The sequence below is a fragment of the Meriones unguiculatus genome, chromosome 7, assembly GCF_030254825.1.
Source record: "Meriones unguiculatus strain TT.TT164.6M chromosome 7, Bangor_MerUng_6.1, whole genome shotgun sequence".
Taxonomy (NCBI): domain Eukaryota; kingdom Metazoa; phylum Chordata; class Mammalia; order Rodentia; family Muridae; genus Meriones; species Meriones unguiculatus.
This window is the reverse complement of record NC_083355.1, coordinates 36,823,366-36,845,572: the sequence shown is the minus strand read 5'-3', so window position 1 is coordinate 36,845,572 and position 22,207 is coordinate 36,823,366. Positions and strand designations below refer to the sequence as shown.

The 22,207-nt window shown below is 45.1% G+C and overlaps 2 protein-coding genes across 2 annotated transcripts; one reads left to right on the top strand and one right to left on the bottom strand.

Annotated features, from left to right (window-relative positions):
* Window positions 1-7,116: 7,116 nt before the first annotated feature.
* Window positions 7,117-8,611, bottom strand: LOC110555679 (C-C motif chemokine 3). The gene is made up of 3 exons (XM_021649027.2): window positions 8,454-8,611; window positions 7,849-7,960; window positions 7,117-7,652 (listed from the first exon to the last, which is right to left on the bottom strand). The coding sequence occupies exons 1-3, from the start codon at window positions 8,527-8,529 to the stop codon at window positions 7,562-7,564; spliced, it is 279 nt and encodes a 92-aa protein (XP_021504702.2). The 5' UTR covers window positions 8,530-8,611; the 3' UTR covers window positions 7,117-7,561.
* A 10,439-nt stretch (window positions 8,612-19,050) lies between these two features.
* On the top strand, window positions 19,051-20,849 carry LOC110555685 (C-C motif chemokine 4-like). The gene is made up of 3 exons (XM_021649034.2): window positions 19,051-19,287; window positions 19,807-19,921; window positions 20,468-20,849. Exons 1-3 carry the CDS (start codon window positions 19,212-19,214, stop codon window positions 20,553-20,555), a joined length of 279 nt encoding a protein of 92 aa, XP_021504709.1. The 5' UTR covers window positions 19,051-19,211; the 3' UTR covers window positions 20,556-20,849.
* Window positions 20,850-22,207: the final 1,358 nt, after the last annotated feature.

The window sequence follows — 22,207 nt, the reverse complement described above, 5'->3', positions numbered from 1 at the left end:
TAAATAAGAAAGTAAAAATAGTTAACACACACATAAAAACACAAATAATTCAGTCAATAAATGGGCAAATAAATGGAAAAGACACTTCTTAAAACAAGCACCAGTGGCAAATACATACATGACGAGATTTTCAATCTTTAGCTTTCAGTGAACAGCAAAACAAGACTGCACTGAGATTCTATCTCAGTCCAGACAGAACAGCTAAAACAACAAAGGCAGGAGAGGAGGTGGAGGCTGAGGAACCCTTGTATACTGTTGGCAGAGATGTAGAGTGCAGCCATGATGGATATCAATATCTGGACTCTGAAAAAAAAAAGCCACCACATGATCAGCTATACAGCCTTTGGCATATGCCTGAGGCATCAGAGACACCTGCAAACCAGGTTTATTGTGACGCTATTCACAAAAGCCAAGTTTTGAAATCAACCTATGTGCTCATCAACAGGCTAATGAATTTTTAGTGGGATGGTAGAATACTCCTTTAAATCCAGCACTTGGGAGACTTCAAAGCCAGTCTGGTCTACAGAGTGAGTTCCAGGACAGGTAGGGCTACACAGAGAAACCCTGTCGAGAGAGAAAGAAAGAGAGACAGAAAGAATGTGACATGTATATACAATACAATATTAATCTTCCATAAAGAAGAACAAAGTCACGCCATTTGCAGGAAAATGGATGGAACTGGAGAGAATCATGCTAAATGAAAAGAGCCAGACTTAGGAAAACAAGTGTCTCCTGTTTTCTCTTATATGTGGAACACAGTGTGAGGAAAAGAAATGAAATGGAAGTAAATGAGGCACTATCAGGAAGAGAAGATAATAGGGGGGTGCCTACGATCAAGATAAGTTACACACATGGATGAATATGTCCCAATAAAGTCCATAGTTTTGTACAATTAATATGTACTTGTACATTTTTTAATTAATTTGACTAAATAAATCAATATTCAGTAAGTATCTAAAGTGTAGTTTCTTGGTAACCAGCCTGATGTTGGGTCTCTGTTCTCTAATCTACCCATAGAGGTAACTGGTATTTTTGTTGTTTCCAGGACTCATAGGAGTTCATTTCCATGTTGTACTCGATTGACGCCAGCACCTGGGAGAGGCCTAACAGTTTTTGACCTAGAAGCTGTGAAGACTGGAAAGGAAATTTCTGGTCTCACCCTTCTCTGGCTTGGAAGTTAAGCTCAGGGTCATTCCAGTTTCTCAGGGCTGTCTCCCCAAACCCGTCATCCCTAGACCTTTTCATAGTGACAGGGGTGGTATGGTCTCATAACCAACCTCTATTTCTTCTGCAGCTCCTCCCTGACTCACTGCTCCTCCCAAGCCAGGCCAGAAGTCCCCTCCTGGCCTTCCGGTGTACCCTCAAAGGGCAGACCTCCCTAAGACTGCCCACAGCCACCCTGTGGGTCTTTTCAGACTCCCCTGTCCTCATTCCTGGTGACTTCATATTTCCTGCTTCTTCCAGAGAGGGACAGGAAGAACCATTTTTACCCAACACTGCCTACTTCTTTCCTAATAGTCACCTTCTGATTTGTTAAGGGCCAGCTGCGGGGTGAGGTGTGTGGTCACAGAAAAAGCCACAGGTGCTTGGGGGTTTGGGTCAGCTCTGAAGGAAAGCACAGGCTGAGCCTAAGGAAGTTTTCATAGAAACAAATGAATCGCCTTCATTTTTTTTTTAAGCTAATGATAAAATCAGAAGAAAGTAGATGGGAAGAATGCTGCTCAAGTGTAAGGGCTGGGAAGATCGGGAAGGCAGTTGGAGGTTGCTCTTTACAGCTTGTCCTTGTCATTTGTTCTCCTGCTTTACAGTTGGTCGATATCTCCCCGTGCAGGAAATGCCACTAAGTGACTGCCCTGTCTTTTGTGCCAGCACTACTGAGGATCTCCAGACAGTCTAAGAAGAGACCAGCCCTGCAGATCACCTGTGACATAGACTGAGGAACCCTCAGTACTCAGATGCCCCCTGGGAAGCAAGTGTCGCTGGGTTCTCTTGAGGAAACTTGTTAAGGTCCCAAACAGGGCAAGATTCAACCCTTTTTTTCTAAGCTATATAAAAGTAGGAAGCTAAAGTATTTTGGAAAGAAACACCCCCACGCCCCTGAAACTTATAGCCTGAGGCGTTTTGGAAATACCTTGTGAAGTTGTTTTTCATAGTTACTTTTGTCTGCAGTATTCTGGTGATGTGGTCTAACCCAAGCTAGAGACAAGAACCACAATCGAAGTTAGACTTGAGCGAGGAGGCCCAGGAACAGAGATGGGGGTGCGTGGGGACAAGAGCAAGGGCTTCTGAGTGTGGGCAGAACGAGATGGGGTCTGGGCACTCACTTGCCAGCATCCTTCTGGGGCTGCCCTACACTTAGTCTTTTAGCAGGTAGACCCTAGGCTGTGGGGAGGTGGGGACTGGGGGGCGATTGGAGAGGAAATACTTCAGCACAGCTGTGTCCTGCTGATGTGTACACACAAGAGGGGTCTTGGGTAACCGCTGGGCCCAGCGTATCTCACTCAACTTGGGCTGTTTACAGGGAAGTGGTTTCCACAGTTCGAGGAGGTGAAATGTCAGTGTCACTCCAGAATCACGCCTCGAGGGCCCCTTCTCGCTAGACTTCTGCCATCATAGTTTCCCCTACAGAGCAGGGGAAACTTGTGTCATATTCCACAGCTGTTCTAACCACGCAGAGGTGAATAAACAAAGATGCCACAACTCCTGGCCAATACAACCCAAATGATTCTGCCCAGGCCTGGTTGGGCTGGGCTAATGGGCACTGATGGGTACAGCTAACCTTGCAAACTCTGCTCCTTCCAGAGATAATCCTCAGGAGCCAAAAACACACCAGTCAAATGGCATTAAGGTGTGTCAGGTGCGGGAGCTAAGCATCACTAACCTGAAAATGTTCTTAGCCTTTGACCAAGGAAGTCTGCATCTAAGAATTTATCTCCTACCTAGAGAAATTCGCCCCTGGGGAGAAGTCATATGCGTACACATGCTTAATCTCCAGTACGTTTAAATCAACTTAGAATTGGAGGTAATTTAACTCATCTACCATTGAGAAAAATTCGGTAGCATTTATAAATGGGTTTGATGACATGAGACATGTTTACAGTGTGATAATATATTTGAAAACCCCAAAATGCAAATGAGCAAATTTTAAGCAAGACCCACCCAGCCAGGCTCTGGAGATGGGGTGAATCTTACACAATCTTTCTTTGTAAACTCCTAGGCTGAAGGTGGGCCCCATCTGTGCGTTTCCCTACTGAAGGATTCCCCCGTGTTCCTCAATATGTGCAATCTACACAAGTGACTCATTATTTTAAGTTCTCTCACTTCCCCCATCGTCTGCTAGAGGGATGGGTGGTGTTGGGGACAGACTGCCTCTCACCCTGCTGCAAGCGTTCCAGAGTGGGCGTGTCGCTCCATTTTCTGGTGGTTACCTCGATGCCATACAGAGTAGTAATGCCTGTTTAGTCCCATATTTGGACGATAGTCCATATAGGGAAACAGGAAGCGCACAAGGCAACACCTCCAAGACAAAGAGTCCCCAATGCCTGACCTTTTCTAATCTACAGAGCAAAAGAGAAGAAATACACACCATACACAAAATACCAATGCCCTTCACAGGCCAACAACAACAACAAAAAAAATCAACAATAGCTCCCACCTCAGTCTATGCTACATCCCTCCCTAAAAACGGAAATCTGTATTTCCTTTGGGATAACACACTTCCTTGTGTTTCTCCAACTTGAACTGGTATGAAATTATGTAGACATACGTTCTTTGATTAACCTAAGCAAACAACAAAATTCATCACAAGCAATTGGTTAGGAAGTCAAATTTAAAAGAATCTGAAGGGTTTTTTTGGTTTTGTTTTTGTCTTTGTTTTTTGTTTTTTGTTTTTTTTTTTTAACTTCCCAACAGTAACACATTCTTCTCTGAACACAAACAAAACAAAAAAGGATTCATGGACCTGTGGCAGGTCCTGGCAGTCTTCCTGCAAACCCATCTAAGGGAGATGTGATTCTAGGTGAGCAGCTGCATCCGGGATACCTGGGCCAAAGCCCATTTGTACCTGACAGTCAAGGTTCACCAGCTCAAGCCTCTTTGGTTTAGGTTGGATTAGCTTCCTCCTTGGCACAGCTAACAAACACCCTGAGAAATGCAGAGCACTCTACCATATAGAAATATGGTCCTGCTGTATAAGCACCAAGCGCTAACCTATTGCGCTACTGGAGCCAAACTTTGGGCAGAGTGCAGGGAGTCTTGTGGAGGAAGCGGGGATAGAAGGATTCCGAGGGGACAGGAGCTCCACTAGGAGACCAACATAGCCAAAAAACATCTAGACCCAGGGGGCCTGCAGAGACTGATGCATCAACCAAGGACCATGTATAGAGAGGACATAGACCCCCTGCTCAGATGTAGCCCACAGGCACCTCAGTCTTCAAGTGAGTCCGTTAATACGGGAAGCAGGGGCTGCCTCTGTCAACACTCGGCTGCCTGCTCCTTGATCAGTTTCCCCCTGGCTGGTTGGCCTTAACAGGCTACAGAGGAAGAAGGTTTAAGCAGTCCTGATGAGACTTGATAGGCTAAGGTCAGATAGTAGGGGAGAAGGAAGCCCCCTTTTCAGTGGATTAAAGAAATTGGATGGGGGAGGAGGGGGAGAAAGGATGGGGCAGGGAGGAGATGAGGGAAAGGGCTACAATAGGGATACAAAGTGAATAAATTGTAAATAATAATAATAATTTTAAAAAATAAAAATTAAAAAAGAAAGAAATATGGCCCTGGCTGAAGTACACAATGGTCTGAATAAAAAATGGTTTGTAGCCGGGTGCCATGGCGCATGCCTGTAATCTCAGCACCTGGGGAGGCAGAGGCAGGTGGATCTCTGTGAGTTTGAGACTAGCCTGGTCTACAGAGCAAGTCCAGGACAGCCAAGGCTACACAGAGAAACCCTGTCTTGAAAAACCAAAAAGGAAGAAAGAAAGAAGGAAAGAAGGAAAGAAAGAAAGAAAGAAAGAAAGGAAGGAAGGAAGGAAGGAAGGAAGGAAGGAAGGAAGGAAGGAAGGAAAAAAGAAAATGGTTTCTAAATTCTAGTGTGCACCAGGCTGCCCCAGAGGCTTGTGAAAACACACCTTGACGGGCCCACTGCTTGGAAAGGCTTAAATTGTAGTACTAGTTCCTAGGTGATGCGCATCCAGCAGTCCAGGCACCACCTTTCTGAGAACCACCATTGTCTAGCCAATCTGCTTTGGGCTCTTTTCTTCTATTCAGAAGGAGATAACAGATATTCAAGCCCCTTTGTGTCAGCAAGGCTCAGCCCAGTCTTTGAGAGCAAAGCCCCAGCACCTGGTTAGAACTGATGTTTATAGCTCTGTCAGTCACCTTGGGGAGCTGCTCTTTCTCAACCCTCCGCCACCACAGCCCTTAGCCTCCTGCAGTCTGTTTTCTGAGGATGTTCTCTGTTCTCTGTGGTCTCTCAGAACTTCTGCCACTGTTTGAAGACTCAGCTTCAAGGTACTGCTTTGACTCCCTCCCAGGGCTGGCAGCCCTACGCCTGTCTGTGCTTTGTGTCATCAGTACAGCCCACTTCATCAGTGACAAAAGACCATAAAGCTACCAATAAAACTGCTCGGATGAGACTATTGGGGCTTTAGTTGCAAGACATCTTGGGGTCTCTTGGCCTAGCCTAAAGAGAAGTGTGAGGGAAGTTGTTTGTTTAACCAGCCCCACGGATGGATAGTCTTCTGTCTGCTAACCACAAACCTTTTGCCTAATTCCTCCTCTACCCCCCAGTTTGTACAGTTGTCCCGGGCCTGTCCACTCCAGCTGGCCTGAACACAAGTTTCTCCCGTTTCTACTGAGGGCATCTTAAAGATGGACAGAGGCATTTAGAACAGCTACGAACAGTGTCATCTGGAGCTATTGGGCTACTGGAGGCAAGCTGATACCTTCTGGGGCTATCTCAGGGTCTCCGGAATGACGGTGACTGAAACAAAGGAGGTCAGAGGGCAATTCGAAGGGGTTGGTTCTGTACTTCCAGCACTTCCTGGGGCTCAGATTCAGGTCAGGAGGCTTGGTGGCATCTTGCTAGCCCTGGTAGTGGTTCTCAACGGACTGCTGACTCTGCCAGACCTGGGCCGTCGCCTGACTGGGCAGTTGCTGCAGGTCAGTAGAATTAAGAAGATAATCCGTAAGTAGAAATTGAGTTTGGCAACTCGGTTGGATCTTTCATGCTCTGATCTTGGCCGAGTTGCTTATGCTTTCTGAGCCCCGGCTGACTCTTCTGTCAGTCGGGGACGGTTCATCGTGCGTCCTGAGGTATACGAACGCAGGTGCTTTAGTCCACTCTACATCACTGGGACAAAATAACCCAGACTCAGCTCAGGGCACCTGCAGCCTGATGGCATGTCCTCTCCTCATGGCGGAAGCACGTGGAGAAAGCCTGCTTGTTAGTGGCAGCTGAGAACTAGGTCTTGCTTCTACCACAGAAATGTCACTTGACTCCCCATATCCATATGGCTTCATACAATTCATGAGGTCAGAGCCCTCAGGAACTGATTACTTCCCTCTCAGCCCTGCTGTCCTGGGGACCAATCCTTTGATGCATAAGCTTTCGGGGGACCTTTGACACAGGGATATACAGCTTTAGTCTCAGCATTCAAGAGGCAAAGGCACGCAGATCTCTGAATTTCAGGCCAGACAGGACTACAGAGAAAGACTATGTCTCAAAACAAAAACAAAAGCCAAGATCAAATGGACAATGCATTAAAAAAAAAAAAATTACCGAGTTTAAAGTAACCCTCAAAATTGTGCTTAGGAAGGCTTGAGTTAGGGTACGCGTGACTAATGCTCCATTTGATATTTGTTTAAATGGTGACTTTTTCTAGCCAGGTTCATTATGAGTTGATTCACAACATGGCCACCATCTCAGTGTTCCAGAACCATACTTCCAGGAAGAAATGGAACAACTCTGTAAAAGCCCACCCATTCCCACCTACCTACTCCTTATCACCCCCCAAACTTCTATTTCACATCTTCCTACTCTTTGCTGATATCCTTCTTAATCAGTAACTTTGTCTTTGCAGAAAAAGAAAAAATAATGATAAAATAAAACTCAACACCAGCTACTTATTGAGGGTATATTTATTATTTCTCTGGTAGAGACAAAGCATCCATTGTATTTTTGTCAGTTCATGACTTTGTCTTCGTGCCTACCTAGAATACTGTTAACAGCCACTTAGCTGTCACACAGTGTGAGCAAGGAGGGAAAGGGGAGGGGTGGGGATGGGTGTCAAGGGAAGTACCCTGAGGTCTTTCAGAAAGGTCACAGACACAAGTGTGGCAATAAAATAAATTACAAAATTAAATAATATTAAATTAACAGTACTAAATTAAATTAAATTAAATTAAAATTAAAATTCCGGTTAAGAATCCCTGGGTGTAACTACTTGGCAGCAAACAGCTTATAGGGGATGAAGCTATGGAGGTGGCAGGAATGTTCCGGGGCTCAGGTCCCTGTTCCACATAGGACCCACGGAGGTTTTGGGGTTCCTTGATGACTCCAAGCCTCTCAGGCATTCAGCTCCAGATCAGTGATGTATTCTTGGACCCAGGTCTCTTTGGGGTCAGCGCAGATCTGCCGGTTCCTCTTGGTCAGGAAACTGTAGAGAGAGGTGAGGGTCAAGAAACTGGGGGAGTCCGATGTCCCCTGTAGCTTCTCCATCCACCGGTCTGCGGTGATGCTCTCCAGAGCCTCTCTCACTGGTCCCTTATGCTTCCCTGTTGTACTTCCTCCCCACCCGACCCCCATGGCCGAGAATCCCTCTCTCACTTTTTTCCACACCCCACAGAACTTACATGACACCTGGCTCAGAGCAGAGGCTGCTGGTCTCAAAGTAGTCAACGATGAATTTGCGTTGAATCTGCCGGCTGTAGGAGAAGCAGCAGGCTGTCGGGGTGTCAGTACCGTCTGCAGGGGAAGAGACAGAATGAGCTCAAGTCATCACTGAGCAGCACAGGACGGTCAACCCAACCTAAGGGGCGAGGAAGGCTGCCTTGCTTGGGGTGAGAGTTGGAAGGCTCAAGCTCTGGGGGAATTTGGGCATCTCGGACCAGAAATGCCCCATGTCTACCTTTCTTTCTATCGCTGTTCTCTCTGCGTCTTCACTATGGGCTTTCTCTTTGTGTGTTGCCCCATGTCTTTTTCACAACTTTCTCTGACACAAGAGGTCAGCAAAAAAGACATTAGGGCGGAGGGCACCGCTTAAGGCATCCCGGAGACAGAGCTGCCCAGGAATCCTAGGGCTGCCTGACCTGGGTAACTCTAAAAGACACTTCCACTTCATAGAAAGGAAGACGAAAGCCTTAAAAGAGAAAGATCAGTTTCCTCTCGCTTGTAGACCCTGAAGCCACAGAAAACGCTGCAGCGAGTGGGGACGCCTGCCGCAGCAGTGTGGACTCACATGGCGCCGAGAAGACTTGGTTGCAGAGGGTCATGGCGTAGAGAAGGACAGCAAGGGCGGCGGTTGAGACCTTCATGCTGCTGAGCAGGTGATAGAGCTGAGAAGGGAAAGGTACTCGCTGCCACTTGTGCCCTTCTGGTGCCTGAAGCCATGTGCCCCTTCTCTTTATAGATGGTAGAGGAGGAAATGGAATCTGGGGGTGAGGAGGGAAATTTTTACGCACAGCAATGGTGTCATGTTGAATATTACACAACCCAGAGTCCCCAGTGACCACAGGGACTCAGGATATCCAAGAATAGCATCTCTGAGATGTTAAGTCTCAGCTCTCAACTCGTGACCTATTCTTCTTGTGGGGAGACAGTTTCTCTCAGGAGCAGGAGGAGCTAGGACAAAGTCAACCCAGGGCTATTCTTAGCTGGTCCCTTCTCATAAACACTGTTCTGTGAGCGAACGCTCCAGCCCTGTTCCTTGCCACGGAAAGGAAACTCTTGTTATTTCTCAGCTTCTCTAACCACATGGATGGCATAACAGCCCCTCCCTCCATCATCATGAGGGACTGAGTTGGTGCATTCCTGGCTAGAGCAGTAGGGAACATGGGGTCATTCCAGACACTTGTCCAATCATCAGCAATGGAGTGAGTAGGTCACTGGGTTAAGCATTAGTTATGTGTCATAAAGACACTTCAAGTGTGGGTGTCAGTATGTGAGAAGCCTAAAAATGTCAGTGCCCATTAAGATAGAAAAAGCCTTTTTAGGAAAGAGTTTCATGGAAACAACCCAAATATGAATCCATCTTTAAACACAGAGATAGTTGGCCCAGTGTCATTATAACTCTGAACTGAGGAAACTGAACTTTTCATTATGAAAGAACTATAAATTAAATTATAGTGTATATGTTGGATCACTTATTTATGAAGCTCTTGAAAATTGATAAAAATTATATAAATATACCCATAACATTTGTGGTAAATAAATTATCAAGAAAAACTGTACAACTTTTCCAAAGTGAAGAATTCTACAAATATCTAGGGATATGCACAGATTTGCACCCCAAACCCAGGCATTATAAATAGATAGTACTGGAATTTAAAAAAAATCACTAGAAATAAAAGCTTTAAAGAGTTAATAATAATACATTGTTTGATGGGCCTGTCGGTGATTAATTTTCTTATATTTTGAGATTTTTCTTATTTTATTTGGTGAGCGTTTACCTTCCTGTCCACTCATATCCTCATGAACTCATTTAGTTAAAAGCATTTTAGGTATCACAGTTTAAAAGTGAGCTGTTATCAAATGTTTTAATTTTAATTGCTTTTCATTTCAGTTTTTTGAAGGCAAGGTCTCACTAGGTAGTCAAAATTATGATCCTCCTGCCTCAGGCGCTAGAGTGCCAGGATTACATGCCTGAAAGAAGGGGTGTGTGCATGTCTGTGTATGTGTGTGTGTGTATGTGTATGTGTGTGTGTGGTAGTCTGTATGTGTGAGTGTATATGCATGCATGAGTGTGTGTGTGCATGTTTGCCTGTGCATGTGTGCATGTGTGGTCTGTGTGTGTGTGAGTGTGTATGCATGTATGTGCATGTGGAGGCCAGGAATCATCCCCCCATCAGTCTTCCACGTTATTCATTGAGGCAGGCTCTCTTAATCAAATTCAGAGCTCACTAATGCGGTTGGTCTGCCATATTATCCTGTCTCTGCCTTCCAAGACTAGAATTAAGAGGAAGACTGTGGTGATGCAATATTATGATTAAAAATATGTCTCATACATTCTAAGAGTCTAGAACTTTTGCTGGATCTCACACCCAGAATCAATAATACACCTTGAGATCACGTAAGACTTAAGAGTACTATCCTACTGTGTACTCAGTTGTTTGTTTAACCTGTGTTTAAACAATGTAACAATCAACCATATTTGCCTTGGATTTTTCATATAATCAACTTCTGCAACCTAAGCAAATACATTGCTTTAATCTTAAATTATGTACAGCCACATAACTGACATAGTCACACAACATTCACATGAGGGACAGAGACACAGAGACATAGACACACAGAGAGAGACAGACAGACACAGTCACACACAGATACAGAAGTAGAGACAGATTCACAGGATAGCCTTCAGACAGACAGATTCAGGCTCATGCAATAGACAGAGGACAGAAGACACACGGGGTGTGAAGTAGAGAATTTAAATCTGGACCCACTCTTGATTAAATGTCTGCAAGGGGAAGCACATGTCTTTCTGTCCTTGATGTGATGCTGATGCATTATTGGTGACTTGGAGCTATCACTAATGCATTTAATCCCATGCACCAGGCCACCAGGCCTGGAAACTGGGAGTCTAGACTCTGGTCCTCGTGCTTTCAGAGCAAGAACTTTAACCACTGAACCATCTCTCTAGTCCTTGAAAAAAGTTTTGGTAGATGTACTCAAGTTTTTGTCCAACTGTAGTCTTGATTCTTTACTGAGACAAGTGGTTGTGTTCTTTTTTAGTGGCTTTTAATCTTCAGATCTCACAGGGTAGCAGGGACAGATAAGTAAGTGAATAAGGACCACAGAATGTGGCAGGAAGTGCTAAGGGAAGAAGAAATTGAGTTCCCAGAGCTCAGAGGATAGAGTGACCTTCTGCAGAGGGAATCAGGAGGCTTCATTGAAGGGCTGCAACTTTGATAAGGTCTTAAAGCATACAGTCAAGAAAACTTCTCCTTTCAACAAAGCCATCACAGAAACCACAACTCATCAAAATGCAGAGTCGTGGTGCCGTGAAACTACTACACCCAGGACCCAGGAATCATTGCTTAAGATGGGACAGAAAGATTGTAAGAGCCAAAGGAACAGGAAGTCTGCTGTGATGCTGTGCCTCCTAGAAATATCAGAGAGGCTACACCAATGAAGCCTCACCACCACGGCTGCCTGAGCATGACTGAACAAGGATGACACCAATAGATAAGCTAACATGGAAGAGGGAAAACTTCGGAGGCCTCAACCAAGACAAAAAACAAAAAACAAAAAAACAAAACAACAACAACAAAAAACTACAGGCAGCTAAGGAATGCTGTGAAGGGGAGGAATAGTCTTCCTCAGGAAAGAGCATAGCGACTGTTTAAGACTAAATGGTCAGCTCTGAAAATACACATTACATAGTAAAATTCTATATAGTAACCTTATTATATAGACTTACCAGGTTGTATTTATTTGTATTTATGTATTTAAGAATACACACAATCTCTCTCTCTCTTTCTTTCTCTCTCTCTCTCACACACACACACAAAATGCACACATGCATACTCGTGTATGCCTATGTAATGACAATTAAAGAAAAAAAGTCAAAATTTGAGAGAGAGCAAGTGTGGAGGGAAGGATAAAAAAGGAGAAATATATATAATTATATTAAAATCTCAAATCATTAAGAATATTCTAAAAATCACACAAGATGAAATCTATGAGGACAGAGTAGGAGGATATGACCTCGTGGGTTCAGCAGAATGACAGGGATAGTGAAGCAAAATTGAGATTGAATGAATCAAGGAGGAGGCTTGAAACCCTCTGCAGAGGAGTCGGAGTTTGTAGGTTAGATACAGGAAAACAGTGGAGGGCTTCAGGCATAAACAAAACAAGCACTCACCTTTGGAAGTCTGTCCTAAAGTCTAAAGAGTGACTTTTTTTTTCGTTTTCAGTTTTGATTTTATTATGATTATTATTACTATATTACATGGTGTGCACACACGTTTTTACCAGTATGTGAGTGTGCCGTGTTGCCATAGCATGTATGTGGAGGTAAGAGGACAGCATTCATCAGTTTCCTCTTACCAGGGGTTGAACTCAGACAGTCATATATATGTGTAGCAAATGACGTTAAGAAGTTCTGCTAAGAAGGTTTGCTGGCCTTCTGAGGCATTTTGAAATGAGGTACATCTCACTATCTGCCACAACAATTTGGGTGCTAGGTGTAGCATCGAAGGATTGCTAAGACTGAACTTTGCTGATTCTAAGATTCTGTGTCAAGAATTCTTACATCAGGGGCTTGACTGATGGGTAGCTCAGCAAGTCTAAGCACCGCCATTTTTGCAGAGGACCTGGGCCCAGTGTCCAGCACCCACACGAAAGCTCACAGTCACCTGGAACTGCAGTTCTAGGGGATCGATGCCCTTTTTCTGACTTCCTTGGGCACAAGGCACTCACGTGCAGTATATACGTAGATGCAGCAAACACTCATATGCAATAGAAATTAATAAATCTTAAAAAAAAAAAAAGAAATCTTATCAGGTGTTGCTGGCACATGCCTTCAATTCCTGCACTCAGGGGAGGCAAAGGCAGGCGGATCACTACGAGTTTGAGGCAAGCAAGTTCCAGGACAACCAGGGCTACACAGAGAAACCACGTGCTCATGGAAGCCAGAGGCGTCTGAAGCCTCGGGCGCTGCCCAACGTGATCGAGCTGGCCACGGAAGGCAGGTCTTCCGCAAGAGCGCTCTCTGAACCGCCGATTCATCTCACAACAGCAAAACCACACAGTCATTCCAGCACACTATGAACGTGCCCCATCTGGTCAGGAGCCACTTAACAGACCATGTTTCTTTTATCTGTCTGCAGCATCTGTCTCCCGTCATCAATTACGCCTGCCGTAGCTCCCTCGCTTCTTAGGAAGCCAGCTTCGCACCTATGATTCAGTTTCTGAGAGCTGGAGTCTAAGAGCCGAGGAGGGCAGAAGAGGAAGTGAAAACTGCCGTGTCTGTCACTTTTCTGGAAATGGACACATTACTTCCAGAATCAAGGCACTTTACTGCAATGGGTCCTCAGTCATTTATGTAAAGTTTTGTTTTAAAAGTTAAATGACACCCTGTCGGTTTTATACAAATCCAGGCTATGTCTAGTTGGTGGAGTCTAGATAACCAAAACCTAGCACGTGATGAGTCTAATATGGTGGGATGCCTGACCTAGTCTCTAATTCATAGAATCTTGTTCTTTTAAATGAAGGCAATTGATGGAATCTACAACCCTTAGGGGCTGTGGGGTTTTAAGACTTTCTATGTCAATCCCCACACCAGAAAACAGCCCTTCACTGTGTGTTTTCACTTGGGTTGGAAAACGACATGCTTATATGTATAGTATGTGCTTAACACACACACGTTGAGTGAGTCACAGAAGGGCTGAGTTAGAAGAGTCAGACATGTTCTAGGTGGCAGATTGAGGTTTCCAGGAAAAATGGCTTGCTTGGGTCACACTTAGAACTGGTCAGCAGTACCCTTTCCTGTCTGCATTATTTTCCATTGCGTCTCCAATAAAGCTATAAGGCCTGGCACACTGTGAGGCTTAATAAGAATTTGGTAAGTGTATAAATCACAGATTTGATAAAATGGATTATGCATTACAACTCATCATGGAGTTGAAATTCTAAAGGGAAGAGAAGGATTAAAAAAAAGAAAAAAAATAAAAGACCATACTGGGGCTGACAAGATGGTGGCTCCGAAGTTAAGAGCACTGGCTGCTCTTCCAGAGGACCTGGGTTCAATTCCCAGCACCCACAACTGTCTGTAACTCCAGTTCCAGGGGATCTGACACCCTCAAACATACATATGTACATACAAGCAAAACAACAATGCACATAAAAAAAAAAAAAGACAGTAGTGGCAAGATCTTCATCTTCAGGGAAACACCAAGATTAGATCAATTAGGTGGCCATGACAGAAAGTGGCACAGTCCAGCAGAGTGTCATCCCACCTAGGCATCCAGGGAGTCTGGTGGGGCAATTCATCTTCTCTGTGATTGCCTCTACTGCTGTCTCTGCTCCCCTCTTCTCACTTCCCATGATCCAGCCCTGCCAATTGGTTGTTTTCTGGTTTCCCCACCAAGGGCCCACTTCTCCGGGTACCAGTCTCAGCTCTTGTTCAGCCTCAGTGGCCCCACAAGTGGACTAAGTGATAATGACACCCTTGTTAGGTCTACTTCTGGCTGTCCATAGGGTGCAGTAGGCCAGGCCCCATCACTCATAAAGGTAGAAACAGCATCCTGCAGTCAGGCGACTTTCTCACATCCAGGAGAGACAAGGATTCAGTGATGTCATACCTTCCTTTTGCAGTGAGACCTTCATTTCCTGCCTGAGTTCTTGTCCTTTCCTCTGGTGTGTGTGTGTGTGTGTGTGTGTATGTGTGTGTTTATCCACAGTACATCAGGTTGTATGTATTCCTACTGGACTCCATTCACCGCCTGAATCCCCAATCATCTATCCCATGAAAACACCCTGTCCTTTCAATCTTCCAAGCCAGAAACCAGGAAGTCACAGCTACCTGCCTCCTGTCTCTTCTTCCACAACTTCCTACATCTGTTCAGTCACCTACAGTAGTCTATACTGGAAGTTAAAACTTGGGCAGCAGGTAGAGGGGGGTTGTGGTTCTGGAGAGATGAATCGGCAGTTAAGAAAGCGCTCTTGCGGAAGACCTGCATTCTGTGGCCAGCTCATTCATGTTGGGCAGCTCCGGAGGCTACAGACGCACCTGGCTTCCATGAGTACCTGCTTTCAGGCGGGCGCGTGTGTGTGACCAGGGCCCTGCCAGCCCACCTGGCTTTGAACCCTGTTCTTTAGACTTCCCGAAGACCAAGACCATGCCTCTGTGAACTGTCTGAGGCCGTCTCTGATGAGTGCCAACTTGGCAGGGCACAGTGTCCCTTTTCTGTGAAGCACAGAGCAGAGAGAAACACCGTGGGCACAGGCCCATCCCATGGCAGTCATGGGGAGCCATATTTAGGACAAATAAAGAAACCTTCTAATTTTGGGTATACATAGTTTACTACTTAAAAAAGATTTATTGATTTATCTATATTATGTATACATGTGTTTTGTCTGCATGTCTGTCTGCACATCAGAAGAGGGAATTAAATCCCATATAGTTATAAACAGTTGTGAACCACCATGGGGGCGGGGGAGGCGAGGCTGGGAATTGAACTCAGGACCTTTGGAAGAGCAGCCAATGCTCTTAACCACTGAGCCATCTCTCCAGCCCCCTAATTTTACTACTTATTAAAGATGGGAAAAAAAACACATACTTTTGTTATTTTTATAAAAAAGATTAAACTTTGGCTAAATATTTGCTACTGGAGGGCATACAATATCTTCATTCTTTGAATGTAAATTAGTTTTTCTCTGTTCCCATTCCCTGGGGTTCCCATCTTTCCCCTGGTATCTCCCTTCTGCTTTCTTATCACGTGTTCATTTGCTGCCCCCGCCCCATGTGTCCTTGAAACCTACTATTAAAATTAACAAACTTTCTAAGATGAGAGAGAGAGAGAAAAAAGAGAGAGAGAGTTTTGTGGATTCTATTGCGCAAACTCATGTGAACCAAGAAATTGCAGCACACTGACAGGTCCTGGCCGTTAAGCTTTTAACAGAAATTCATAATGAAGTGGTTTTCCTTTTCAGATTATCTTACCCCAGAGCCAGGCTTCCTTGGGTTGTAAAAACATGTGTTTTGGTTTTAAATTAATTTTAATTTAAAAACTGAAGATTTACAACAAAAAAACGTAAATTATAGTAATTGTGGTTAGCACTTAACACAGCACTTAACACCATAAGCCAGTGATAGCCTTAGAACTGATGTGTTTCATTCGGCCAGTGTTCCTTTGAAGTGGGTATCATTATTAGTCCCTGTCACACATAAAGACACTGAGAATAGAGAGGTGAGTAGCCTACAGAAAAACACACAGCTGGAACGTGCTACACATTTGGAAATGAAACCAAGGAAGCCTGGCTCTCTCCTCCTCTCCCCTCTCCTCCACATCCCTTCCCCCTCCAATCCTCCCCCTCGCCCCTCCTCTCTTTTCCCCTCCTCTCCCCCCTTCCCAATCCTCCCTTCTCCCCCTCTCCTCTCACCCTCTTCTTCCTTCTCCTTCATTCTGCCTCCCCTCTCCTCCCCAATCATCCCCTCTCCTCCTCTATTTTCTTCCCCTCTCCCTCTCCCTACCCCTCCCATCCCCTCCCCTTCTCACCCCTCTCCTCTCTCCCTCTGGTAACCCACAAAGTGAACTAGTGCTTACCTGCTGAAATTTTGACTTTGTGACTTTATTGGCTTGACCTTAAACAGGCCTGGTGGAGATAAGAGTAACTGCTGTGAGTTCCCATCCAGCAGCCAAGCCAACATCTCACAGCATTCTTCCCCACCCTCTGGGTGTCCCTGGACACTTCACAGCCACCATTTAAAATAGGATCGCCCAACACTGGCACAGCCCCGCTACATAGTGGGCCTCAGTAAAGCTTTACAGGATTATTATCTTCTCTCAGGTGGATGGCAAGAAGGCAGAAACACATGTGCAAACATCAGCCAAAGGAAGAATCTTCCTAAGAAATTTGGAAAGTTTCCAAACGCTGGTGAGACTAGGTGCTTCACTCAGGAATTTAACATCTTCTGAAGTCACTGCCCTCTACCAGGCACTGGAGAGGAGAGGAGCAGAAGAGCAGCTGGTGACTAAGGTCTGGTGGCCAGAGTCTGGTAAGGGCTAATGAGCTGCTTCAGCTGGAGCCCTCTGCTACAGATGCCATTTTGAACCTTCACTCTGCATAACCATCTATTTGTCTCTTCACAATTCAATGTCTGATCCCATTTCCCTAAAGTGACGTAGATACTACACTGGAGATATCATTTCTTGGTTTATTGTCTTAGCAAAATGACTATGTCTCAGCTTGCCCTGACTTTCCATCTCAGCTTTTGCTCTCCACCCTATACTCTAGCTCCAAGCATGCACTCACCGTTGGTCCCCAAAACTCCGTGGTCTCCTTACCAGCCCTAACCCTCACACTGTCCCAGAGAGAGGCCAGACTGTCCACATGGACGCCTCTGCCTCCTGGATGGATCTTTAGCCTCTCCCAAGAGCCTACTACTCTCTGTTGCCCTGTAGACAGTCCTAACACCTAAGTTCCCACTTTCTGAGAGTTAACAACCCTGGGGAGAAAGGACCAGTTTAAAGGAAGGCTATTGATGGGCTCTGCCCCAGACTCAGGTCTCAGAGAGCCCTCTCTATGCCCTGTTTTCCCCCTCTGTAATACAAAGGCAATGTGATAGGCTCATTTCAGGTCTAATCTTCTGGAATAGTCTTCACCCTTCCTGAGGATGCTTTATTTACAATAAGACTCCACAGACCAATCATCCATTCACATCTAGCATCCTCTGGTGCCTCAGCAGCCCTCATCAAACGTAGGCAGAGGTGCACTGTAGCCCAGTGAGTTTCAACCTTACTTGGATTTCTCTACCTTCACACAAGAGGTAGCCTTCATCCTCAGACTCCATGATGCCTCATTACTACCTCTCATGTGCCACCTTATTCCACCTCATGGGGCAACCACTGTCCATGCCATCAACAGGCTAAGATCTCCTTGAAGGAATGATGAGGTTTTATTCCACTGTCTCTGCTCTCACAAACAGCAGATGAGCAGGAATTTGGGCTGAACTGAAACACCATGGAAGATGAAGTCCATGTGGACCTAAGAGCCCAAGACACAAGTCGTTGATGTGTGATGTTGAAGCTGCATCAACCCAGAAAGATCATGAGAAAAACCAGCTTGTGTGCTTTCAGGGAGCACAGAACACAAGACCTGGAAGCTAGGTGATGATGTTGAAGACAGAAAGCACAGCAGAGAGCTGAGTGCCATCTGTGCATTGGTAGAAGAGGAACAATGAGGCAGGACAAACTTGTGCTTTGTGAAATGACCCTGAAGTACCCCAGGATGCTGCTCTCCCCCTCCCAGCTATTAGCATGGAAGCACCGAGGAGGCCTGGCTCCTTGTTTCTTGTTTCTGAGAGGAGCATGTTGCAGTGTGAGGTCTAAGGCAAGTCGGGGTAATTGAGCTAAAGGTGACTGAGACCTTGAGTCCACCATCCAGTTTCCCTTGTTTGCCCTACTTTGAGTTTGACCCCCAGCCTTAGTGTAGTCTGCATCTTCTACACAGGTCCTAAGCAGCTAGGAACATGAGGCGTTGCCTAGGGACTGGCTAGGTTGGCTACACGTTCTGTCTGCAGCAAACACTATCACTAGGTATCAATCCTTAGTTGCACTAGACCATTCTTTGTCTGGGTCTTCCAAACTTGGTTTCTTTCTCTGCTTCTCTTATCATTCCAATAAAATATCCTGAAATCTCTGTTTTTTTTGTTTTTTTTTTTTTTTTCTATTCCTTCCTTGTTCTTGATAGGCTAAACCAACCCTTCTGAATGATGCTGATGGTATTTTTGTGTGTGGAAGAATCTAGAGCGGCCAATGTGTTTTCTCGTGTGGTCACACCCATATTTTTTTTTCTGGAGACCACAGCCAACCTGGAAAGATTGATGTGAAGGCTCTGTTTCCTGAAGGTACCCACCACTAACTGCACTGAGTTCTTATCCACAAGCCCTTGCTAGAAGGTGTGAACATTGCATCCTTCCTCTTGGGGTCACAACCACCTCCTCCCACCTCAGTCACTATCGCTGGCGTGCCACTTCCCCCTCCAGTGTGCACCCCACTCCTCCCCTCCATCTCTCTCTTTTCTCTTCCGTGATGTCACTGCTGGGGAAAGACAATCTGAGGAACTCCTCACTTTCTGCCAACTTCAGTTTCTTTCTTGATGCCATTACATCATCTTTACTCATGAAATTCCGTTTTCCTACACCCCTGCCCCAAGCCCCAGAGTCCCTATAAAGAGGGGTTCCCAACTCAGATCAGCACAACGCTCAGCCAGATTCTGACGCTTCTGGGCTCTGCAGGCTCAGCTCTCTGCAAACCTCTCCCCCAGCGACGCCATGAAGCTCTGCGTGTCTACCCTCTCTCTCCTCCTGCTTGGGGCTGCCTTCTGCACTCCAGGGCTCTCAGCACCAAGTAAGTTGACCCTTCCACTGCTGCCTCAAGCACCAGTGGGTCCGGTTTTCCAGCTGGGGTCAGCCTAACAGTAAGGTTTGGGGAGGGAGACAAAAGAGAGGAGGGGAGATTCCCAAGTCTGCTGTTAAATATAGAGTCTACCAGACATTTATTAATATTTAGGTTCCGGTTTCTTCAAGAATTAACAACCAACAGAGGGAAGTGGTGGGCTGAAAGCCAGATATTGAATCAGCTTTCTCTCTGGCTTAAGCTTGTTTATCTCTGTGCCTTGATTTCCCCACCTGCAACATGAAGGAATTGAGAAGTGTTCTGATTCTCAATCCAGTTTCAATCATCTAGAATTTTTTCCCCTTTTCTTTGAGGACTGTCTTTTTAGAGTAAAAATCTCATTCTGGGTGGATGACCATGGATTCAAGGGACCATGTTTTGGGTTCTAGTAGGCAATAGGAATGCTCAATGATGATCTATAATGAACAGTGCCAGGCACAGTTTTGACCTTACCCTTACTTTTCCTCCTAGTGGGCTCTGACCCTCCTACTTCCTGTTGCTTCTCTTACACCTCTTGGAAGCTTCCTCGGACATTTGTGATAGATTACTATGAGACCAGCAGCCTTTGCTCCAAGCCAGCTGTGGTGTAAGTATATATTGGCATGAGAACAAGACTCAAAAAGTCTGGGCTCATTTGAAAAGGTTAATAACAGAGGGGAGTCGGTTCTAAGGACTGAAGCTTTGCCAAAGAACAGTGCGGGCATGAGGTAATGTTGTCAGTTCTGATAGTGGCTGTATGGTCAATGAAGAGTGGGGGGCTCTTGGGAAGGAAGGTATCCACAAGCTATGAAACTAGAAACAGAATGATGTATACTATATAGACAGATAGCTTAAACCATGCTAGCAAAGCATGTAGAAAGGCCATTTCAAGGAGCAATGAAAAATTGAGAAATATTTATGTTGATTATAAAGCTCATTGATTCCTAATAGGGAAACCCTGGGTCCACAGCTACTCCCATGGATCAGAGTTACAGGGAATCTAAGTGTCAAGGTCATCCAGGAAGAATCCCATCGACCGCGGCTGCCCATACAAGCAATGGTCAAGCAGAGAGATTTTGTGCCTATCACAGGCGAAGGTAGATGTTCTCTAAGGTTCCAAGGGATTCTCATCTATCTTCTCCTTCTTCTACAGATTCCTGACCAGAAAAGGCAGGCAAGTCTGTGCTGACCCCAGCGAACCCTGGGTCAACGAGTATGTGAATGATTTGGAGTTGAACTGAGCTGCTCCAGGCTCAGGACAGGAGCAACCACTTCAGGAAAAGCCTCCCAAGTCCTGGAACTTCTCATTAAGAAGAACCTTGCTCCTTACATTCAGAATTTACGTCCTATTTCTTAATTTAAATCTTTATGTAGACTTTGTTATTTTATTTGGTATTATTTCTATTATTTATGTTTAGTGAAAGGACATGTGTCTCCCATGGAGATGGTCCACCTTTGCTGTTCCTCTGCTACTGTGGGTTTGATCATATAACTGATTTGATGCATTTTCATAATAAATCTTTCTTTGAAATACAGTTGCGATTTTAACTGGATTTTGATTGGAGTTGAAACTTCCTGGTGCTATTAGGTATAAACTACAGTTTGCAAAAGCAGTGAGAATAAGTAAATACCAAGACCTCAGCATGTCCTGTTGGCTATATGCTCTCAAAAATTTCTCAAATTTGAGAATGTTAACACCAGTATGAGGTGGGGACTGGCGTCTACAATGACACAAATCAAGAAACAGGGACAGAGAGAGAAGGGGTTTTCCGAGGCTTGTAGATTTGCTTGGGAAGCATCGTGAAAGAATAATCCAGAGAGACAATGTTGTCCCTTAGGGTTATTAGAATGACATTTTTTGGGGGAAACTGTGACTAGGGGCAATGGCGCAATACGGAGGGAAAGGATGTGGTTCAGTCAGAAAGGAGATAAGGTTTTCTGAAATTCGTGTGTGCTCATGGGTCAGCAATTTAAACCACAAAGCAAATGAGACAACAAAAGCCAGTGTCTGGTTTGGCTCTAAAATGTCATGGGCCTAAGCCATGTCTACTTAATAATTCTCAGCCATAACTTTTCATCGGTTGGAGAGAACAGTAGAATAAAATGAGTCTAATCAATGGTTCTTAGACTCACAGTGTGTTGAAACTGGGAAAGTAACCCTTGGGCCAACTGGTCTACCTCTCATTTTGTGGTAACAGAGGCTAAAGATTGGGAAATAACTCGCCAAATGCCGCTTAGTGTAAGGCACAGCAGCACTGCAGCTGATGCCAACACATAGGTCAGTGTCCTTAGTGGGTATCTTTTCTGGTGACACACTTCTGTGGTCCTCAAAGGGAGTATCCTCTGAGTACCACAGACAAGGAGAAGACGGCCTTGAAAGCCATGTCAGCCTTGCCTCTGTGTAAAAGTGAAATTAGACCTTTTTCCCTGAGCCTGCAAACACAACCCCCTTTCTTATCCCATCAGCTACTCCTAGCATCCCAGATGCTCTATAGAAATGGTCCTAAAGCAGGTCTGAGAGGCTGACAGCAAGAAATGTTGGCTTTTGATTGCCTTTGTCTGGATTTGAGCTGCCCAATACATTAGCCACTCGCCAGGTGCCTACTTAAATTTCAATGAAATGCAACTAAAATTAAGTTTAAATTCAGCTACTCAGTCATGCCATTTGCAGGTGCTGGTGACTACAGTGTTAGAAAGTACTAGTCCAGAATCTGCGTGTCATCACAGAAAGCTCCATTGCATGGCACCTTCCTGAGAGTGGTGATCAGGGAAGTCAAGGTAGCCTAGAAGGTTCTAGTATAAACTCAGAGATACACAGCTCCATTCTGAGTGGATGGGACAGGAGAGAAAATGAATGGTCCTCATAACTGAGAGAAGGTACAGATCACTAAAG